General features: G+C 51.3%; 8 protein-coding genes across 8 annotated transcripts; 5 read left to right on the top strand and 3 right to left on the bottom strand.

Moving 5' to 3' along the window:
• Window positions 1–21: 21 nt before the first annotated feature.
• Window positions 22–1,891, bottom strand: CCOS01_14191 (isocitrate lyase; the record flags this gene model as incomplete). Its single annotated transcript, XM_060462335.1, has 2 exons — window positions 22–1,415; window positions 1,480–1,891. 2 exons carry the CDS (start codon window positions 1,889–1,891, stop codon window positions 22–24), a joined length of 1,806 nt encoding a protein of 601 aa, XP_060306820.1.
• Window positions 1,892–3,157: 1,266 nt separating this feature from the next.
• Window positions 3,158–4,694, top strand: CCOS01_14190 (2-methylcitrate synthase; the record flags this gene model as incomplete). The annotated part of the gene is made up of 3 exons (XM_060462334.1): window positions 3,158–3,205; window positions 3,266–4,140; window positions 4,199–4,694. The coding sequence occupies 3 exons, from the start codon at window positions 3,158–3,160 to the stop codon at window positions 4,692–4,694; spliced, it is 1,419 nt and encodes a 472-aa protein (XP_060306819.1).
• Window positions 4,695–6,377: 1,683 nt separating this feature from the next.
• On the top strand, window positions 6,378–7,022 carry CCOS01_14189 (uncharacterized protein; the record flags this gene model as incomplete). The annotated part of the gene is made up of 1 exon (XM_060462333.1): window positions 6,378–7,022. One exon carries the CDS (start codon window positions 6,378–6,380, stop codon window positions 7,020–7,022), a length of 645 nt encoding a protein of 214 aa, XP_060306818.1.
• A 3,347-nt stretch (window positions 7,023–10,369) lies between these two features.
• On the top strand, window positions 10,370–12,530 carry CCOS01_14188 (sulfate permease; the record flags this gene model as incomplete). The annotated part of the gene is made up of 2 exons (XM_060462332.1): window positions 10,370–11,635; window positions 11,694–12,530. 2 exons carry the CDS (start codon window positions 10,370–10,372, stop codon window positions 12,528–12,530), a joined length of 2,103 nt encoding a protein of 700 aa, XP_060306817.1.
• A 402-nt stretch (window positions 12,531–12,932) lies between these two features.
• Window positions 12,933–15,154, bottom strand: CCOS01_14187 (uncharacterized protein; the record flags this gene model as incomplete). Its single annotated transcript, XM_060462331.1, has 3 exons — window positions 12,933–14,184; window positions 14,239–14,514; window positions 14,568–15,154. Coding segments are annotated over 3 exons (2,115 nt in total), but the record flags the coding sequence as incomplete, so codon positions are not given.
• A 1,291-nt stretch (window positions 15,155–16,445) lies between these two features.
• CCOS01_14186 (metallo-beta-lactamase superfamily protein) lies at window positions 16,446–17,563 on the bottom strand (the record flags this gene model as incomplete). Its single annotated transcript, XM_060462330.1, has 3 exons — window positions 16,446–16,582; window positions 16,636–16,920; window positions 16,978–17,563. 3 exons carry the CDS (start codon window positions 17,561–17,563, stop codon window positions 16,446–16,448), a joined length of 1,008 nt encoding a protein of 335 aa, XP_060306815.1.
• Window positions 17,564–18,388: 825 nt separating this feature from the next.
• CCOS01_14185 (Sulfide:quinone oxidoreductase/flavo-binding protein) lies at window positions 18,389–19,747 on the top strand (the record flags this gene model as incomplete). The annotated part of the gene is made up of 1 exon (XM_060462329.1): window positions 18,389–19,747. The coding sequence occupies one exon, from the start codon at window positions 18,389–18,391 to the stop codon at window positions 19,745–19,747; it is 1,359 nt and encodes a 452-aa protein (XP_060306814.1).
• A 940-nt stretch (window positions 19,748–20,687) lies between these two features.
• Window positions 20,688–22,067, top strand: CCOS01_14184 (beta-xylosidase; the record flags this gene model as incomplete). Its single annotated transcript, XM_060462328.1, has 1 exon — window positions 20,688–22,067. One exon carries the CDS (start codon window positions 20,688–20,690, stop codon window positions 22,065–22,067), a length of 1,380 nt encoding a protein of 459 aa, XP_060306813.1.
• Window positions 22,068–22,374: the final 307 nt, after the last annotated feature.

Raw genomic sequence — 22,374 nt, 5'->3', positions numbered from 1 at the left:
ATGCATTTTATAGATGGCTCTCTAGTGGAACTGGCTCTCAGTGTTGCCCTCGCCCATGCTCTTACTGCTCGAGCTGCCACTCTGGATAGCCCCGAGGATTCCGTCAATATAGCTAGCGCCACTCCACTTCTGATGCGTCAAAACGTCACAGCCACCCTCCTTCTCACGCCTCTGCACAATGTTCACATACGCCAGCATGCCATCCTTTTTGAAATCCCTCGCAAGCTCGTTCGTGATGGTGGCGTTGGAGTGCAGGCCAGCAAGCGATATAAGCTGCAGCACAAATCCTTCCTTGGCAATATCCCAAATAAAGCTCTTGAGCGTCTCGTCTGTGAATCCGTGTGCCATCCAGTTGAAAGAAGGGCTGAGGTTGTAGACGAGCCCCTTGCCCGGATAGACGGCGCGGACGGCCCTGGCGAGAGTTGTGGCGACCTTGACGTTGGGATCACCCGTCTCGACCCACAGGAGGTCAGCGTAGGGGCCAAAGGCAATGGCGCGCTTCGTGGCGGCGTCCATGCCGGCGCGGTAGTGGTAGAAGCCTTCGCGCGTGCGGGGCACGTCCCAGGAGAAGTAGACAGGTGTCGAGGTGTGCTCGTTGGCGAGCTTGCGGCGCTGGGAGATTCCCATATCGCGGTTGGAGCGTGTCGCTTTGAGATACGCGTCAATCTTGTCCTGGGAGACACCCTCCTTTTTCATATGCGCCACGGCGGCCTCGTCAAAGGTCACCAGCTTGGTGCTCTTGACCCAGTTGGCCTCGAAAGCGTCGATCTCGGCCCCGACCGCGCCCTTGGCCTCCATGGCCTGGATAGTCTCGGCGAGGGGCTCGAAGCTTGGGTCCGCCACGCCCAGGATGAACTCGTGATCGCGGACGTCAATGGCACTGCTGATGAGTTTTCCGCTCTCCGAATCGGTGCGGGCGATGACGAGGTTCTCGCAGCCCATGACGTCCCATTGGAAACGAGCGGCGTTGAGGCGGTTGATGTGCTCGCCAATGGGGACGAGGACCTTGCCAGCCAAGTGGCCGCACTTCTTGCCGCCGTGGAGCTGATCCTCAAAGTGCACCGCAGCGGCACCGTTCTCTGCGAAGAGTTTGGCGAGCTTGAGAACGGCGGAGAGACCACCGTGTCCGGTGTCGCCATCGGCAATGATGGGTCGTAGATAGTCAATATACGGGGTCTTTGCGCGTTCTTCGGCCTGGAGCTTCCGCCGAGAATCCCATTGTTTCCGATCATGCATCGACTGCGCCTTGGCGAGACGTTGGACTTGGTTCGGAACGGTGTTGTAAGGGTAGTCGCCAAAGTCGGGGGAAACCTCGTTGGTAGAGGTCAGAAGGGAGGAGCAGGCCCAGCCTGAGATATACAGGACTTCTTGGTGAGGGGCCTGCTGGGTCATTTGGACAGGATCAATGGCGCCCACTACAAGACATAGGTGGTTAGCATGCGCCCATCTATAGAGAGGTGGGGAGAGGAGCGTCCGTACTCGTATGGATAGGCTTGCCCTCAGCTTCCCGCTCCTTGACGAGGTTGAAAAGCTTTCTAGCCATGACGGAGCTCGGGTATGACTGATGCTGCGAACCGCGCTTGGAAACCACATCGGCTGAGCTGTATGGCCGCTTGATGCCTTCATATCTCGGTGACTGCCACCATGCCTCAACCTCTTTGATCTGTGCTTCGTAGAGTTCATCCTCGGCAGTACCGGCCTTCTTAGACTCGGCCAGAAGTTGGAAGTTATCGCTGGGAGGGGCGGAGGCAGAGAAGAGGTTCTTGGGTGTTTGTGCCATTCTCCTTGTTATTGAGAAATAGCGCACAGCAGCAGCAGCAGCAGGTGTTGAAGACGGGCTGATGAGAGGAACCCTCCGGGTGACTGCTCGCGCAGCAGCTCGTCGCATCATTGTCGTGTTTCTTTCTTCTGGAGGTAGGAGTACCGAGATGCTGCAAAGTGTGACGGAGAAGCACAAGATAGAATCTGCAAGACTTGCCCCGGTCGTGGTACTGTCTACAGAGCGATGATGCCCGCCTATTACGAGGAGTTTAGCGTCGTATCGCCGGCGAGGCAGGTTTCTACAAAAGCAAATCCGAGAGGCAACGACTCGGTACTCGGGACAAAGGATGTTACATAAGAGTAGCTGAATGGGAATAACGTGGGAAATGGACAGGCGCAATTGGGAGCGCTCAACTTCGGCGAGTGTTAGCCGGGCAAAAGCGAATCAACAGCCTTGGTAAGCAGCGGCAAGACGAATGTCACCACGTGCAAGGCCAATGTGAAGTGCTCTCATTGGTCAATTGACAAGACCAAAGGTCCGCAGTTGCGTCGGCTTGCCTCGGCCCATTCTTTTCCCCTCATCGGCCACAGACTCACAGTGCCAGCGACGTGGGGAAGGACTGATGTTAAAGCAGCTAGGTACTACGTATGGTGAAGCAAATATGGGTCTGTGAACTTCCCCGGCCACTCACGGCGCACGGGATATGGGCAATGACGCTCCGGCCGCTGGAACCCGTACTGCCCGTGCCAAACGTGGAGGAGGAGGACAAAAAGCTGGGGTCCCGTCCCCTGTCGTTCCAGTGCACTCCCCCACCGGCCTTGAAGACCACCCCGCCAGCGTCTTACTAGCCACAATATCTACCTACCTAGGTAGGTACCGGGCACACAACCCAAGGTAGCCCGCTTAACATGAGATTGGTAGTTTCCCTACGGTTCAATGTTAAGGCACCGGACCGGCATACCTACTACCTTGCCCGTACATGGCTGGCGGCGGTCTGAGGAGTGCAGCAGCACGCTGGCTTACACATCCCCTCTCCCGCGGGGGTAGGTCAGTGCCGCTCACCCAGGCTTCCCCAACCTCGGGTCAAGCTGTTTGTCTCGGCCTGCTGCGGTACCTGCTTATCTAGTAGGTCGGCACAATGTGAAGTTTCCTCGCCCGTCTGCTCGTGACTCTTCTTCCTCAAGTTTCTCCTCCTACAGTAATTTCATCACCAGCTGCTTGTCTCTACTTACCTACCTCCAGTACTCCTCAAATCATTTTGGCCCGATCCAGCCGATTGATTCAGTAGCCATTCAACTACTGTTGCCTCTCCCGGTCACCTTGTTTCGTCCTCTACCCCTCCCCATCACTTCTCCGTCGCTGATCCTCCCTTTGAATTTCTCTCGGTCGGCAGCCATGGCTATGAACATCACAAAGGGTACCAGAGCTCTTGGAGCTCTGAGGGTAAGTCGAAGCTACAGCAATCAACATACCGCTGGACGATTATGGTCTGACAACCCGTAGCCTCTGGCAGCTCGTTCTGCCCTCAATGCGCGCCAGTATTCAACTTCCGAACCGGACCTCAAGACCACACTAAAGAGCGTCATTCCCGCCAAGCGGGAACTTCTGAAGAAGGTCAAGGCACACTCGTCCAAGGTCATTGGGGAGGTCAAGGTCGAGAATACTCTTGGTGGCATGCGAGGCCTCAAGGCCATGGTTTGGGAGGGATCTGTCTTGGATGCGAATGAGGGCATTCGGTTTCACGGCAGAACCATCAAGGATTGTCAAAAAGAGCTCCCCAAGGGAAAGACTGGAACAGAAATGTTGCCCGAGGCCATGTTCTGGCTTCTTCTTACAGGCCAGGTCCCGTCCACAAGCCAGGTTCGCCAATTCTCCCGCGAATTGGCTGAGCAAGCTCAGTTGCCCGCCTTTGTCAACAAGCTTCTCGACGATTTCCCCACAGACCTGCATCCAATGACCCAATTTGCCATTGCCGTCTCTGCTCTCAACTACACCTCCAAGTTTGCAAAGGCCTACGAGCAGGGTATCAACAAGGCTGACTACTGGGAGCCTACTTTCGACGACTCCATCTCGCTGCTGGCCAAGCTGCCCACGATCGCTGCCAAGATCTACCAGAACTCCTACCGTGGCGGCGGCGCTCTGCCCGCAGAAGTAGACCTGGAGCAGGATTGGTCTTACAACTTTGCTGCCATGCTTGGGAAGGGTGGCAAGGCGAATGAGAACTTCCAAGATCTCCTCAGACTGTATCTCGCGCTCCACGGGGACCATGAGGGCGGTAACGTTTCCGCCCACGCCACTCACCTAGTTGGCAGCGCCCTTAGCGATCCTTTCCTAAGCTACAGCGCTGGTCTTCAAGGTCTCGCGGGTCCCCTTCATGGGTATGTTGTCACCGCCGATTGCTGCTGTTTTGACAAACCAATGCTGACCTCCGCATAGACTTGCCGCGCAAGAGGTTCTTCGGTGGATTCTACAGATGAAGGACAACATTCCCTCGTCTTACTCTGACAAAGACGTCACAGATTACCTGTGGTCCACCCTCAACTCCGGCAGAGTTGTCCCTGGCTACGGCCACGCTGTCCTGCGGAAACCCGACCCTCGGTTCGAGGCTCTGATGGATTATGCCGCCGCTCGACCTGAGATCGCACAAGACCCCGTCTTCCAACTGGTGGAAAAGAACAGTCGAATTGCCCCCGAAGTGCTCAAGAAGCACGGCAAGACCAAGAACCCTTACCCCAACGTCGACTCAAGCTCTGGAGTCCTCTTCCATCACTATGGCTTCCACGAGACTCTGTACTACACCGCCACCTTTGGTGTCTCCCGTGGCTTGGGACCCCTTGCTCAATTGATCTGGGACCGAGCATTGGGACTGCCCATTGAGCGGCCCAAGAGCATTAACCTGGAAGGTCTTCTTAAGCAAGCTGAGAGCTCGTGAGGCAAGGTATCTTGAGCAATGTAATGAGGAATTAGATGAATTTGACTAAAATAGCTTTGCTGGTATTAGATATAGCCGGAGTTCATCCAGGAATCTTATGACACATCATCACAGGATACATCTTCCGAAGCTCTTGACATTTTTGACTGATATCGCAAGCCGAGCAACATTCCGTAGCCGAAAACAAAATGCAGTCCAAGACTGACGCATGGCCTCTGGCTGCCATTCTCTGGATGATACATTTAGGCTAGGGAACTTTGATGCCAGGCGTGAGCTTTTGAGTTTTATCTGAGTTTTATTGAGCGGTACCATTATGCCACGATCCAACACGAATTACACTGTCTTAAATAGAGGCCATGAGCACTTTCCTTATCTCGGACTGCGGTAGTCCCAGAAGCAAAGTTTGGTCAAGACAATGGCTGCCGGGATCCCAAGTTCACAATACGAGCGGCTTCTTGTGCAGAGTCCCCCTCCTAGAGTGCCTGATGCCTAGCAAAGTTAATCCAAGAGATTAACATTTCGCTACTGGATGAATGACAAAAGCCGCTTTCTGCAAGTTAGTGCATCCTGGCCAATTACATTAGATAACGACGAGCACACAATGAGGCAAAACTTGGATGACTCTAGGCTAAATTCGCCTTCAACGAGTACCTAGAGACCTTTTTGTCGCCAAAACATGATGCAGTGACACTAAGACTTATATGCTCGCCACATTGAGCGATGTCACCTCGGTTGGCCAAAGCAATATGTAGGTCTAACAATGCGTAGCACTGGCGCCTCCGCTACTGTTCTCAGAACATGGTCTGGCTTTGCGCGTAGTAAAGCAACTTCCCCTTTTGAAGAAGGCTCGCATTAGACTCAGCTCAGCTTTTCAAGGCCAAGAACTCGGGCATCAGCTGGAATCATTAATGCGTAAGCGTGGTCAGCTAAGAGGTTTCTTCGCTCCCAAGTTCTGACAGCTGGCCATCGTTGCGCCGAGACATCAAGAGAAGCCTTTGTAACATTGTTGGAAGCGGCTGGTATCGTCTGTAGTTTCTCATGTGGTAAAAAGTCTTTCTCGAAGTGGTGGATATTGCATTCATCAAGTTTACTTCTCAAAAGAACTCTGGCTGCATCCCTAGCCGTATCTTACCTTAGTTTGTCTAGACCGAATATGACCTGCTCCGATATCATTGGTACGACTGGTCCAGAGAATCAAATCCCAATTTGTGGCGTTCTAGTATAGCTGTCAGCTGATGAATCATTCTGTGAGCAATTTAATTCAATTTGGTCTTCGCTTAAGGCTCGCCCGCCCGATGTGATTGCGGTTTGAACCAAACCTCTTTGATGTATAGTGTAGTCAACTTCTGGTATTTGAGTAACTTCAGGAACAGCTCTACTACTAAGCGAACTTGGCACTGTGAGAAGGTCACTTGTGAGGTTTTGTCTCGTATTCGGCAGGCTCAGTTGACCTCGGGCTCGAGGAGGACCAACTGAAGAGGGTCAACACCATTTGATAACTCTAGCCCACAAGCTATCATGTGTGCCTCGTCGATATGGGTATAAATACACCAGATCAACACCAATCTGAGAGCTGTGTTTTTCATCACTGCTCTATCGAAACTACTTAGACACAAGTGTTGATATCACCAGAGACACTGCATCATCCATTCATACCCTTCACAACCTTACACAGACTTCAACATGAAGGGCCTTTTTGCTTTCTTCCTGGCGGTGCAGGCGGTAGCCAACCCCCTGGGGCCGACTGGAGCCTCTGATGCACCTGATCCCAAGGAGATCCAGATCGTCAGCGCAAGCTTCTCGGGAAGTGGTTGCCCCCAAGGCTCCGTCTCAACCACGATCTCTCCAGACCGTACGGTCATCACCTTTGGCTTCGACAAGTTTCAAACCTACATCGGGCCGGGACTCTCGGTAGCCGAACGCTCCAAGAACTGTGCTCTTCACCTTAGCCTCAAGTATCCGGGTGGTTTTCAGTTCGCTCTTGTGGACAGCACCTACCATGGATATGCTCAGCTTGAAGAAGGGGTGACTGGAACATTCTACTCGACGTACTTCTTCTCCCAAGATGCTGCAGCCACTACTACAACGCAGACTTCCATTACCGGAGGTGGCATCTGGCTTAACGGCCAGGTCTACACCAAGCAGGACACCATCCCTACTGCGGCTCTCATTTATTCGCCTTGCGGCGCGACAGGCATCCTTAACGTCAACAATCGTATTGCTCTTACGTCCAAGAACACCCAAGCTTACGGTTCTATCACCGACGATGATGCAACGGTAGCGTTTACTCAACAGATCAATATCAAGTGGCTACCTTGCAAGAAGTAGATTGAACCGTGGTCTCCCAAAGTCACTGTTCAGAAGCGCTACGAGTATGTTTCACCTAACAGGAGGGTACAAGAATAATACCGGTGCTAGTTTCTATATGGAGCTCTACAATGGTAGGAGAAGTTTGAGAGCGCAGTAGTCCAGTACATGAGGTTACGGCATCAACGAGGGGGGGCATTGTATATTGGCTCAGCACAGAAACAGACATTGATAACCCATTTTCACCCAATATCCGTCAATCCGGTTTTATCCACGTTTTCTTTCGATCTTCCTCCACCTTTTACAATTATAGATCAAACAACAAATATGAGCTAGCCCCTTACCATGCCTCATTATCTTACATACACAGCCCATATCTATGACATCAAATCGTTCGATCAAAAGATGGGAGCATACCGGGTTAGATTGTGAGTAGAAGCTATTGATGGTGACTTCTATTTACGTAGTTACAGCCCATGTGCCATAATCTCTAAGGCCCAGGAACTGGTCAAACATCAAGAGGTTTCGAAGGCACGAGAAGAACTCAAGGGGGTATCCACCAGACAGATATTATAGAGAAGCTCAGATCAGTAAAACAAAGCCAGCGTGAGCCTTTCAATGAACTGCGTGTTGTCGCCGTTTATGATAACTACGTAGCTGGAGAAGTGAGAGTCGACGCTGAGCACCGCCTCACATTCGGCCAGACTATACGGGCGTACCAAATCATTGAAATGACAAAACAACATGTACCCTCAGCTATTTCTATGTCTACGTTGACTCCAAAATAAACCTACGTCTGTACGCAATCGAAAATCTACAAGAGAGTTGCTTTTCGACGTCTGGAGATCTCCCCGACTTCCTCCACTCAGTGTGAGTAGTCACTGGCCGGGTCTGTTACAGGAACCCCCGCAGAAGCTAAGCTTTTGTCCCGCTGCTCCATACTCCATGATTTGCGACGCTAAGTACCTAAGCCCACCGGTTAGTGGAGTAATAAAAGCCCATCATATCAGCTGAAGCCCCTGAGGCGCATCAATGCAGCCTTCTGTCGGTGCCACCCTTCCATACTGGCCGGATCCGACCCCCCACACGGAGAAGCAACCTATTCTGTGAATCAAGGATAATCTCAGTTCTACCAACCACGGGGCCGCCAGGTTAACCACGCTCCAACCTATCATTGACGTAGCAAGTGCACTAGCGGCTTCAAGGACGTGTGCATGTTTCAAGGAAAGCACCATAACAGCCACTGATCTTGACAAAGTAGAAGGATTGCCATGTGCCTTATAAGCAAAGACAACGATTCGTTGAGGGCGAATACCATATCAATCAAACGATGGCTGAAGATCCACCCCCGCAGCCGAGTAGGACTGCCCGGTCAAAACGGTATAGACACGAAAATAACCTTGATTATGCCATCTTAATGTTCAACTTGCCTTGGAGGGCCTTGCATCGTGCCGGAGGAAAGAGACTGCCGGCGCGCCCACCGCTGCGCTCGGATCCCGAGCTGCTGTACTCCCCTTTTCGTCGCAACAGGCGGTGCTGTCTGTCTCCTGTCTACCTTCAATGTGACCTACCTGGAACTTCTCCTTGAGTAGTTGGCTGCAAGACGCAAAAGCATACGACTCTAACCCTGGCGCAATATAACATGCTATGCTCGCTTTTCGAAAGATATAATACCACTTGGTGCTGTAACTGCTAAATACCTGTAATCGGCATCAGGGTTTTGGAACCATCTGTTGAGATCCCAGCGACTTATCCTCATTCGCTCATCTAATCATATCTCTGGAACGATAAACTCAGCCAACCGGCCGTTCTCGGCATCCTTGGAATTGACTCGGGGTCTGTCCCTGGCTCATGTCAGCCAACCGTAAGGTTATACGTACTCACGTCAGTTCAATTGTCCGCCAGACCTTCTTCCTTCAGCAGAGTTCAGGATGTTTGGACGTATGAAGTGACTAAGTAGTCAAAAAGTGTGATCAAAATTCGTAGTCTGCATATGCTTGGTATCATTAGCTTCAACGAGACCCAAGTTTGAGGTAGCTAGGCGCAGACAGCGGGTTCTATCTGCGCCAACTTGGCGATGGAAAAGATACACGTAATTACAACGAAGGAGACCTCTCCAAGCGAAGAGTACCAGCTGAGGCTAGATGAGCAATACTGCTATCCCCTATTCACCACCAATCCAACCGATTTTTAGCTCAAATGCCAATCAGACACAGAGCATACCCCTACTACCAGACTGGCTGGATCGGTTGATTAGATTCAGGCTTGAGCATGGGAGTTCGGCCCTATTCAAAGGAACCCTGAAAAGCGTTCTTCTAAAATAAATTGCAGATCATGATCTGTCTCAAGTTGTGAAGCAACCTGGCGTCGGGTGTTGGAATGTCCATTCCCAGTGCGCCCTGGAGAGGCGGCAAGTGATCACGACTGACATCATCAGACGGCGAATCAGTAAGAAAGTGACCCAGTCCAGTCATCCCACGAAGATCTCGAATTCTGGGAACCGCCAAACACGTCCATGTTTCCTCAGCGGGGCTCATAGCCATATAACTGACTTGCGTTTGTACCGCATCGAGGCGGGGACTCCCTGTTTCATCTGAAGCTTGAACCAGTCAAGCTCTTTGATCCAAGTCCAAGCCACCTCTGATAGCACCGCTGCATATACCCGTCGGCTACCCCCGTCCCGGGGTACCCAAACCCACTCTGCGTTTTATCCTTGGCGCATATGATGGAGATCTCAAGTGCCGATGTGGAGCAGTTGTCTTTACGTGAACAATATTCAAATCGCAAGAGCCATCTCAAGCATACTATCCAGCACCATACTAAATGCCGAACGACATGTTACTTGACAGGGAGACTACTGAACACTCAAATGGTTCAGGATCATATCTGCTATCCGCTGACTGTCAAGCTTTCGCCGTGGCTAAATAAAGAGACAAACAGACCAAGGCCAATCATCGAATGGGAGCACACATCAGAAAGACGCACAGTTCTTAATTTGGCATCGGAATACTTTGGAACATCAAGACGAGAAAGGGTTGTCCCGGCAGCTCGCTCGCCGCAGCTGGCATCGGAATGCCACTCAAAGTTTAATGCATGAAATCAGTCATCCCAATACTTCGCCCCTTCTAGGTAGTAGATTGCCGCAGTCTACCATTAGAAAGTATGAAGTCTGACCGCACGGCAAGAAAGCCGTTCACGCAGACACATCCGATAAAAGGTATTGCTCTTACCGTCGAAGATCATGGTTCGTTTGATGAGGTGTGCTGTCTCGACCTTGACGATTACAAAACAGACACATTCTCTCTCTTTGCTTTGATCACTTGCCAGAATTCGTTTTTGTAGGGGGACACCCTTTGACGGCAATAATCATGAAGTTCTTCGAGGAAGCCAAGTCTGATTTCCAGACAGACAGCACTATCAATACAGTTCGGAGAAAGGTGGCCTCGGGAATCCCAAGATTGCCCCAAGCAACCGGACAGTATCTCATCGAGAAAGTTCCGATTGTTCAGTGGCTTCCGCAGTATCACCCGAAATGGCTCCTATCCGACTTTATTGCAGGAATGACGATTGGTGTCATGATGATTCCCCAAGCATTGGCTTATGCGAAGATAGCAACAATCCCCGGGGAGTTTGGTCTCTATTCTAGCTGGCTACCAGCTGCTGTATACGTCTTCATGGGAACTTCGAAAGGTGCGTACGGCCAATATGCTCAGGTGTACTCATTTTCTAACATTGACTCAGACCTCTCCACCGGGCCAACTTCCATCATGGGCCTCCTTACCGCCGAGATTATAACGGATCTCAAGACAGAGGGGTTTGCTGCTCAGGACATCTCATCAGCCGTCGCGTTGATGGTCGGCATATACTCGCTCATTGTTGGACTGCTCAAACTCGGCTTTATCTTGGAATACATTTCAGTCCCTGTTCTTTCTGGATTCCTGTCTGCAGCTGCTATTACGATTCTTTTGGGCCAGGTTGGCTCGCTTGTTGGCCTTAGCGATGTTCCCTCCGGCACCTCGGCTATCATCAGTAACGTTCTGTCACGTATCCCGGAGATGGAGCCTCTTACTATCGCTATTGGATTCAGTGGCATTTTGATGCTGTACATTCTCGAATTCATTGGAAAGAAGTGGGGAAAGAAGAGCGCAATAATCAAATTCGCCTGCAGTAGCCGAGCGGTCATCCTATTGCTCATCTACACGACAATCAGTTTCCTAGTCAACAAAGATAGAGCAGACCCCTTGTGGGCTATCAGCAAGGTTAAGGCCAACGGTCTTCAAGCGCCAAAGATTCCTGCCGGAGACCTTGTGTCCAAGGTTACCACCAGAGCAATCGCCCCTCTCGTAGCTTCAGCCCTCGAGCATCTGGCCATCGGAAAGGCTTTTGGCCGAAAGAACAACTACGCAATCGACGAAAGCCAAGAGCTCTGTTATCTCGGTATCACAAACACAATCAACAGCCTTTTTGGAGCAATGAGCGTGGGCGGTGCCATGTCAAGAACAGCTGTGAACTCAGAGTGTGGTGTCAAGAGTCCGCTCAGCGGCGCCTTTACCGCTGGGTTTATTCTGCTTACCTTGTACAAGCTTTCAGGAGCTCTGTTTTGGATCCCTAAAGCTACTCTTTCTGCAATTATCGTACGTTCGAAATGCCCCTCCTTTCTTATATCGGCGCAAGCTAACAGAATTTCACCAGATCATGGCCGTTATACACATCATTGGCCCTGTTTCCGTGTTTTACCGTTACTGGCGAATTTCGTTCATGGACTTTGTAGCTTCGATGCTCTCTTTCTGGGTCACACTTTTTGTGTCTACAGAGATGGGCATTGCTTTTGCGGTGTTGTTCAGCATAGGATACACCTTGGTTCGATCCGCATTCCCGAAGGTCAAGACGTTCTCAGCTACAAGTGGCCAGAATCGCACGATTCAGCGAGAGCAGGCGGCTGTGTCTTCTGCTGCAGAAGATACATTCGTTCCCGAAGACGCCATGCTGGTCAGTTTCACCGACTCGATCTTCTTCCCAAACGCCGGCCGCATCAAGAAGTCAGTGCTTGAGTCCGTTAAAGTACAGTTTGAACGACAAGAGGTTGGGGATCAGTCACAGAGCAAATCAGTCGATAGGTCTTGGAGTGTGGCATCGTCTAAACGCATCGAAATGTTGCGGAAGCGAGACAACGTCATGCCCTCGAGCAAGCAGATGGCTGTCATGGTCTGGGACCTGACACATGTCCCCTTTATCGACGTAACCGGAGTACAGACACTTTCCGAGTTGAAGGAGGAAGCGAAACAGCATGTAGGAAAACAGATGTCACTTAGGCTGGTAGGCATGAACAACAAAGCCCGCCGCAGATTCTCTCGCGCAGGCTGGAAGATTGTTCAAGACCGCGAGGTTGACGACTCAACTCCAGAGCACGTCGATGTTGCGTATGAGACCATAGAGGCGGCTTTATGGGATAGAGACTTTGCAGTCAGGGACGAAAAGTCAGGACTCCAGGGAAGAGCATACTACAGCCCCCGAGAAGGGTCTCCATAGCGATGAGCTGGGTGCGTAGTCAGGTGTGCAGGTTGATGCTGGGGCTCTAGAGGAGAGGCGAGCATTGTAAAAGTGCTCCTCTTTAGTGGCTGTGTCTTATCGTTCTGATTATTTCATTCTCGTTGACGAGACTTTGGGTTGCTTGCTTGGGAACTTTGGCCTTGGAAGAAACAATAAGGAGCCCTGGTGGCCCCTTGAATGAGTACAACAGAAAGCATGGCAAAAACATGATTATTGGATTCCTTCTAATTTTGTTCAATACAATCTCAAGAGATTCTAAGTCTCCAAGAAGTAATTGATCTAGTTACTAATTACTTTGCGCCCACTCATATACTTCTAACGTCACCTTGCATTACGTTTATTTCGACAAAACCCAGGTGCTTGCCGAGAACGACTAAACTACTATACTGCTTGGGCAAGTTCTTCTCCATTTCGCCGCATCATTCGCTTTCCCAGCCGCTCTTGTAGATTTTTGACCGCCGTGGCTCTGGCTGTTCGTGGTGTCTCCGGAGTTGCGGGGCGGGGGCTTTCCTCCGCTTGCTTCTTGAGATTCCTCTTACCGAGCCTGTCTTGAAGAGTTCTCACCGCTGCGGCTCGGACTGTTCTTGGTGTGGCAGGAGAAATCGGAGAGCTGGGAGACGCCGGGAGAGGTCCCTCCACCTGGGACCGCCTGGCATTTTCGGTCTCCTGCTGCTTGAGTGCACGGAGACGCCTAGCAACTTTTGACTGCATTCTAGCAGCTGCCGAGGTTCGAGGCCTGGAAAAGTTGTGCACATCGGATCTCATGGACCGGACCGTCGATGTCGGGCTTGCAGGTCGTGTAGCTAGTGCTGCTATAGACGGATGTTGGCTCGGCGGACGTGTGCTTGGCCGTGAGCTTTGCTCAGATATGACTCGACTCTCTGTCCTGTACGTAAGACGTCGCCCCTCAAGAGAACTGACACTTGATATCCTACGCCTCCGTCGTCCCTCGTTTGGCAATACATTGCTGTCAGGTCGAATGCTATTGGTAATGCCATCCGCTCTGGTTACGAGGGTTGCAATGTGTGGGAGTGAAGGAGGATGGTCAGGAGTAGCCTCAAGACCATAACGAGACGATCTAAATGTCGTCGTGGTGCGTGAACTTGCCGGCTGGCTCGCTTGCCTCATCTGTAAATGATAGTTTGCCTCCCAATCCCCATCCCGGGTCGAAGGTCTGCGCCCTACGAGTCTGTTTTCTTCTTCCATGGTCATCAATGGAGTCAGCGGCCTTCTAAATGGAATATCCAGAAATCGACCGTTGATGGGAGGTGATTGCATGCCGATAGCAGTCCATCTTCTTGAATCATACCTCCCCTGTTCTTCAAGTAGAGCCTGACTACGCGGAGAGTACTCAGCTTGCCGAGGCATGGATGGCAAAATCACTTCGCCAGGCCGTGCCGAGGCATTGGTGGATATGTCGGAATCCCCTTGTCGCATACTGGCATGTTCACGCCATGTAACCCAATCATCGAGTGCCACTCTCCCGGCTGCTTTTGGTGTCGCGCCATCCCTCGTCGGTGGCTTCCATGCAAATGCACTGGAGGACACCGGAGAGTCGGGCATCACGGCACCAGGGCGGTCCCCGAAGACAGCATTCAAGGGAGTTGGCATGGATATGCTTCTGGCATGGCGTCTAGCAATTTCGTTAGTCTTGAGTCATATTATGAACAGAAGTAAAGTTACTTACAAAGCTCTTCGCTGAGGCTCGTGAGGATTCCTTTTCGTCAGAGTCTTGCGCTTTCGCTTCTGGGGTTTGCTTGGCACACGGGGCTTTTCGGCGTGCTTCTCTATATTCTCCTGGAGGCTCGGCGTCATATAGACAACTCCCGGCTCAAGGTCGTCGTCATCATCAGGACATGCTAGTGGATCCTCGCCTCGAATGAACCAAGCTTGAGAAATGCCTAGAGTCGCGAATGGACGATCTGCCATCTCAATAACTGCAAGTACTGCTGCGAGAGAAAACCTTGTGAAGGTATTAGCTCTGACCATCTAGTCCCTTTGGATTCAATCACTCACAAGGAAGATATGCTGATTATGACATTAAGCCATGGGAGATTTTCTTGAACCCCCTTGGAAAGATCCAGTCCAATGTTTACAGCCACAAATATCGACAAAGTGATGGCTGCCACCCAAACGGGAAGACCTAGCCTAGCCAGCAAAAAGGCAAAGCCGGCAACATATTTGCCGTATTTAGTTGGAGATCCATAGTTCTTGATGTACGCTGTTCGTCCAGCGACTAAATGCGTGAAGACGTAGACGAGACTCATGCAGGAAGCAACGAAGAAAACAGCTCGGCTAAGAGGATCGAGGACCTCTGTTGACTCGAGATCCTGGAACAAGACCACAGCTGATAAAGCTATACCAGCCCCGGCCGAAATGAATAATAGTATTACCGAGAGAAGAGACAGTACGGGATACAATCGATTGGCTTTCTGAGGGGCTGTTTTTGGTGGCAATGCGAGCGGCGGCACTGAAGTCGTCGCGTCCTCATAGTGCTGACTCATTAGTACTCGATTCCATCCACACGACGCAATAGTGTTGTCCGGTGTCGCCCCGTGTTTGTAGTGAGAAGACTCGGATTGATCGGGTGCCACTGACGATCGACTTTGACTCAGCAGCGTCGGAGAGCGCGATCACACAAGGCAGTGTTGCCTGAACCCCAACGATGACATTGAAACCTTGCAAAAAACGTGATAATTCTCCGTGAGTGTGGCTTGATTTGCAGCTGGACAGCGGACGAGAGGGGTTTTGTTTGCACATGCCACATAAATTAGCTATGATTCATCTGAGTTTCTGGAGTGAGCATGACGTGTCGCCTCGTTCAGACTCGAGATCAATAGCACAATCCGAAGTTGCTGAGGTTCCATCCCCCGGCAATCTAGCCGACGCATGGATGCCGACTGAGTCTCTTTGTGTGTGATCGGTTCTCATCTGATGTTCGCACCCGCATGTGAAACAATGCGATGGCCGAAATGGCCCAAACTCACGTACAGCAAATGGGCTGCGCATAGACTTCAGAACGTTTCGGGTAGCCGGATCGAACGCTGCAACGAATGATTTCATTAATTCTTTTCGTCTCCTCCCATTTTTTCATTCAAGTCGGTCGCCTCGGTAGGGCCGTTGGTGAGACGAACCTGAAGTACCCAACACTGGGCGTCTTTTGCCCTTACTCAATTTCAATGGTTTCGAGGTTGTCTTTGATTCTGTTGACAGGGGTCACCTCGACGGGGTTCAAAACACTGCTAGACATGATTTTCCTTGCGCTAGGCTTCCTTGTAGTATAGCCCAGAGCGTCTGTTTGCCCATGGGAAAAGGCAACTCCTCCACAAGGGCATTTAATTGCAAAGGCCAAGCGTGAACCGGCTCGGCCAAGAATTGCTTCCACCGGAATGGTCTCATCACTTTTAAGCTCAGTGAGTTTAGCTACTGTGCCTCCCCGCTTGTAGGCCTGTGTTGTGTTGTTACATTGACAGTGGCCCACGTGCCTTATACAATAGGTGTATCAAGCGCGTGTCAAACCCTACCCCTAAGCTTCGACCATTGTTGTGGCATTTGGCCTTACTCTCTGCGTTGCCTTTGTGAGAACAACACGAATACCAAAAGAATTGAATTTATCTGCTTGTATTACATTGACGACGGAATAAGAAGTTGGGCCAGTGCGATCAAAGAACCACTCCCCTCCCTTGACAATCGGGTTTCCTTACAAGCCCACTCATTACGTTCTCAGCGCCCCGGGCGCGTCCTTTCCCTCTAGGTACGATAGTTTTCAAGGCAATGCCACAATGGTACATCAACAACCCAATCACCATTACATGTAGCCGGGAATGAGGCTCTCGATGATCGCCACCAACTTTCGTATCCCCATCACACTCAAAACCGCCCATTCTGGCGGCGCTAGCCTCCGTAGATAACTGACACAGTGTTCACGCTCCCGACCGCGGCCAGCGGTATCTTGTTGATCACCATTGCAGGTCTCCAAGTTTCATAGGTACACGAAGCATACGATGCCCAGAAGCCGTTGGTTGTGGCAGCTTGCCAGCTCGGATGTTAGTCTGCAGAGACTGGTGAAGTAGCTTTGGCTCACCGAGCTTAGCATCGCGCTCTTTGCGTTGCGCAACGAATTCCTCCTCGGTGATACCGTCCCGTAAGTGTTTGTTTAGCTTTCTGTGATCGCTGACTGTCATCCATGGCACTGGGCCTTCTCGATCGTCCGGGGGATAGTCATGGCCTGTCCAAACTTTGACGTGGTCTGGAAGACTAAGAAGCCTGCGGCCCGAGTGATAAAGGTTGTTGGCACTTCCCCCAGGAAAGTCACATCGAGCAGTCCCAATGTCCACGTGGAAAAGGGAGTCACCGCAGAACACATTGTCTTGTCAAGAACATCAGCAAAAGTAAATATGATACCGTGGCGTCCCAGGGGCCCTACCTCCGATCTTATAGCCCAGATGGTCAGGCGTGTGCCCGGGGAGATGAATGGCAGTCGCGCTCAGGTTACCGATGCTAAAACTCTCATCGTCTTCAAAGAGTTTGTCAAAAGCACCATGACGCTCTTGGCTGGGCACGTCATATCGTTGGCCGAATAAGTCCTGTACCTGTCCGATGCGCCGTCCGATGCCAATCTGTGGCCTGTTACCATGCTCCTCTGCGATGCGCTTCTGTAGGTACGAAGCTGCAGTGAGGTGATCTGCATGTGCATGAGTTTCTAGGATCCGCAAGACTCGGTAGCCCTTTTCTTTGACCAATCGAAGCAACTCGTCAGCTGAAGAAGTGGTGATAATTTGAGTTGTGCGGTCATAATCCAGGACTGGGTCAATGATGACCGCCGCTTTCGTCGCTGGGTCTGCAACGACGTATTGCCAGGTTCCTGTCCTTGACTCAAAGACATCGTGAATGACAGGCTGTGTGGTATCGACAGGGGCTGTGCTGTATGAGTATCTTCCGGACTGACTTATCGCATTTGAGATATTCCGCCGTTTAGAGAGGGGCGTTGCAAAGCCGCCACTTGGTAACATGGCAGGCCGACGCGCAGGGAAGGCATCTGGATGGACGGCCCTGGTTGCCCTGGTGTCATGCACAGCACGCACCTGAGTGCTGCAAGTTATTCGGATGAGTGGTGATTTTGCAATCCCTGGTGACGATAGACAGCACGACTGGACTTGTTTATTCACACACGCGCGCATGGGTGTCATTTCGAAGGTGAGTCGCGACAGTGAATATAGGAGAGAGCGAGTGGGGTTTGGCGATGCAAGCTGCTGGAGGCAATGATGCAACTAGAAGTTGGAGGATGCACAATGTAAATGGACCGAGTGGTGGGGGGTCAATCAGCCGAAACCTTTAATACTGGGAGCAACCGAAAGAAAGTTTAAACATCGAACGAGATCCCCACTGCAACCCGGCGGCTGCCCGTGCCGGTCGGGGAGTTGTAAATGAAATCGGCGACCATTCTCGCCGACTAGTCTCACCGACAAGCCGGCCGGCCGGTGCGGCTCTTTCACTGAAGGAAGCCCAACTGGATGTCAAGCCCGGGAACGAGCAAGTTTTCTTTAGCGGACGCTTACGGCTGTCGGGGGATGCTCGGCGCGGCTTGCAATCCTGACAATTTAACTCGTCTGTTGGGTCCGACAGTGGAGTGGGCCCCGCACCTCTTTTTAAGCTTCGGCGTTTTCATTTTCCAGTCGGCGCACCCCGTTTCTTTCCAGGCGCCATACTTACTTGAGTTGGCTCATCTCTGTGCTTTATCATCACGACATCTCGTGGTCCAACCCTCCCCTAAAAAGATTACCGCCATCACCTGTTCTGCAAACTTTTCACAGCACTCCTTCTTCATTTACTTCGAAATGCTTGCTAGTCGCGCGACTTTGGCATCGCGCCATGCCTGCCGCGCCCGGATTGTTGCAAAGGCTTCTGAGATTCGGAATTTCGCGACAGTAGCCCCCGTGAGCTCCGCTGCTCGGAACCACAAAGTTGTTGTCGTCGGAGGAGGCAGCGCAGGTCTGACCATTAGCCACCAGTTGTTGCGGTCCGGCCGGTTTTCTCAGGATGACATTGCTGTTGTTGATCCGGCCGAATGGCACCACTATCAGCCAGGCTGGACGCTGGTCGGCGGTGGCCTCAAGTCAAAACAAGAATTGCGGAGGCCCCTCGAGAGCCTGGTCGACCCCAAACTCAAGTTTTACCAGCAGGGAGTAAGCTCCTTCAACCCCGAGGAAAACAACATCAAGCTTGGGAATGGCGATAAACTTGGCTACGAGCAGCTCGTTGTCGCTCCTGGTATCAACATCGATTACGGCAGCGTCAAGGGCTTGCCCGAGGCTCTTGCCGACCCCGGTTCCCTTGTGTCTTCTATTTACGGCTATGACACTTGTGACAAGGTATTCGGCACTTTCGGAAGACTTCAGAAGGGAAACGCAATCTTTACCCAACCCGCCGGTGTGATCAAGTGTGCTGGCGCTCCCCAGAAGATCATGTGGCTTGCCCTCGACCACTGGAAGCGTGCCGGCCTGTATAACCCCAACGACCCTGCAAGCTCGTCCATTAAGATCAGCTTTGCCACTGGCCTTCCCACCATGTTTGGTGTCCCCAAATACAGCGCAAAGCTTGAAGAATTGCGCAAGGAAAGGGGCGTCGAGGGACTCTTTCAGCACGATCTCCTCTCCGTGGATGGTAACACAGCCACCTTCGGCCGTCCTGACGGGAAGGAAAAGGTCACAAAGCAGTTTGACCTCATGCATGTCGTCCCGAAGATGGGCCCCCATGCTTTTGTCAAGAGCAGCCCTCTCGCCGATGCTGCCGGCTATGTCAGTGTTGATCAAGCAACAACCCGACACACTAAATTCCCCAATGTCTGGTCGGCAGGTGATGCATCTAGTCTACCCACCTCTAAGACTGCTGCAGCAATCACATCTCAGGCTCCGATTCTTGTCAGCAACCTGCTGCGGTCATTGGACGGCGCCGAGCCTCAACCCTTGTACGATGGCTACACCTCTTGCCCAATTCCTACCGAGTATGGTAAACTATTGCTTGCCGAGTTCAAGTATGGTGGAGTTCCCAAGGAGACTTTTGGCGACCTTATTGGATTTGACCAAGCAGTTCCTAGACGTGCGTTTTACCACTTGAAAAAGGACTTCTTCCCGTGGGTCTACTACACCTCCATGGTCAAAGGAACTTGGGGTGGCCCCAACGGCTGGAGAAACTGATCTTCTCATTTGAGTATGTGCATTCTGTACTAGCTATGTATTCCTAGAAGTAGAGTGGCGGTAAAAGTTTGAATCCGCGCGGGTTTCTGGTCGACCTCAGACCTCTGCTGGTTGTGTGATTCGAATGCGAAATCTAATTCACTGGCTTACGTCCCCCAAAGACATGCACTATTCCATCGAGTACAAGAGGCTGTCAATATAGCGTGGTAGCTACAGTAGCACGCGGTTAGTTGGAGATGCAGAGAAGGGTAAATTGATATAGCATTCAAGGATGCGCGTAGCGGAGGTTCCTCAGAATCCGGGTCGATCTTACTCTCTGTGCCGAGTTCCATTTCATGCGCTAGCCTCGCCTTATAGTTCCCATCTCGGCAGCTGTGAAGGAATATCGATTCAACAAACCCCGCGTACTACTAGTGTGGTGCCCCGCGCTGATGTTACACTCGTATTTTCATTCGTACTCAATTTTCGTATCCATCCATTTTCGTATTACCTTATACAGCCTTCCAGAGCTCAGCAAATATAAATTCGCGTGCAAAACCACTGGTTTCGGAAATCGCTCTGACGGAGAGCCGAGCATGGCCTTATCAAGATGAAAATAATAGCTCTGGTTTATCTCCTGGTTGCGGTAGTTGAAGCCAGTTATTTCAACCCCGTACTTTCTGGCTTCCACCCCGATCCAAGCTGTGTTCATGTCGATGAGACATTCTTTTGCGTGACATCAACCTTTACATGGTTTCCTGGTGTCCCAGTCTATTCAAGCACAGATTTGCGCCACTGGACGCTTGCTAGTCATGTCCTCAATCGACGCGAGCAGCTTCCACAGCTGGAAAACGCGCCAACTGGACAAGATGGCTTGTTTGCGTCAACAATTCGCCATCACAACAAAACCTTCTATGTAACGACTACCTTCGTGTCTATCACTTCATATAAGGAATTCGCCATGCGAAACCTCATATTCTCGACAAATAATCCTTTCAACGCATCATCATGGAGCATTCCTACTGAATTCAATTTCACCGGCTACGACCCTTCTCTCTTCTTCGACGATGACAATGACACCGTCTATTTCACTGGGGCTGCTGTTTCATCTACGGGCACCGCGATTGCGCTGGCTACCATTGACATCGAAACAGGGGTTCTTGGGGATCTCTCGTACCCATGGAATGGCACCGGCCTGGGAACCGCCGAAGGTCCACACCTTTACAAGAAAGACGACTGGTACTATATCCTTGTTGCTGAAGGAGGTACTAAAGAATCTCATCGCGGCTCTGTCTCCCGTTCCCGCGCTATCTATGGTCCCTACGAGGGCAACCCAGCAAATCCAATTGTTGCCGCCGAGCACTTGAACTCATCATACATACAAACAGTTGGCCATGCTGATATCTTCCAAGATAAAGCAACCGGCCACTGGTGGGGTGTCGCATTAGCGGTGCGTTCAGGAGCCAAGTTCGAGACGTACCCCATGGGCCGAGAGACGTTCTTATTCCCGGTTTCCTGGCCAGCTGGTGATGGGCTGTGGCCTCGTCTGCTCGAACCCGTTAGAGGACAGATGATGGCATCACTTCCTGGCACATATATCAACTCCAGTGGTATACCTAGGATTGACCATGGCGTTGATGTGGTCGACTTTGCGCCTGGATCGGTCCTGCCCTCACATTGGGTGCATATCCGACACCCAAGGGAGTCAGCGTACTCGATTTCTCCCCAGGGACATGCAAATACATTACAACTTGAGCTATCATCAAGAAACTTATCGTCGGTGATTATGCCGAATAGCACTTTGACAAAGGACATCACATTTGTCGGTCGCAGGCAGACAGAAACACTCTTCTCATTCAGCGTCGATCTAGACTTTAAGCCTCAATTGCCTGGAGAAGAGGCTGGGATTTCTGTGTACCTGGACGAGAAAAGACACATTGACTTTGGTGTGACGTACAACAACGAGACAAACGGCAGCAAACTACTTCAAATTCAATCATACAGTAGCAACGAGAATGTCACCGTGCCGCAACCGGTTACTTCAGCCCTGCCACCAGAATACCAAGACCGCACGCCAATCCGCTTGGAGATTGTGGCATCGGACACGACGCATTACACATTCATGGCTGGGTTTCCGACTCTATGCAACCAGAAAGCTGTTGACATGACAATAATTGGGCATGCCGGGACAATTTTAGTGAGCGGTGGATACACGGGAGTTGTCATTGGAGTATATGGAACTACAAATGGTCAAGCTATTGAACGAAAACCAGCAGCATACGTCAGTAGATGGAGATACTCTGGTAGTGGGCAGTACATAGACTATGATCTCGTGGTATAGGATGTTCGTGTTTGTTTCTGCCAACGAATAGAGGATTACTTTTTCTTCTTTTTTGGAAGGTTAGGTAGCCTCATTACTGGGCCCATTAAACTCGGGGGGAGAGCCAATCCTGGGAATGTCATATTGTCGGACAATGCTGGACTTGGCTCTAACACCGGGCAGTAGTATCTATTATATCCTGCTTTGTTTTGCCTATCGACGCGGGTCTTCTTAACATGGCAGCACTATGTACGACAACAATGCCGCATTAAGAAGACACAAACTCCACACCAACCTGCGTACGACTTATAACCCCGGCCAAGCTGTG

The sequence above is a fragment of the Colletotrichum costaricense genome (assembly GCF_030867565.1).
Source record: "Colletotrichum costaricense strain IMI 309622 chromosome Unknown Scaffold_20.1, whole genome shotgun sequence".
NCBI lineage: Eukaryota > Fungi > Ascomycota > Sordariomycetes > Glomerellales > Glomerellaceae > Colletotrichum > Colletotrichum costaricense.
This window is presented reverse-complemented; position numbering and strand designations above follow the sequence as displayed.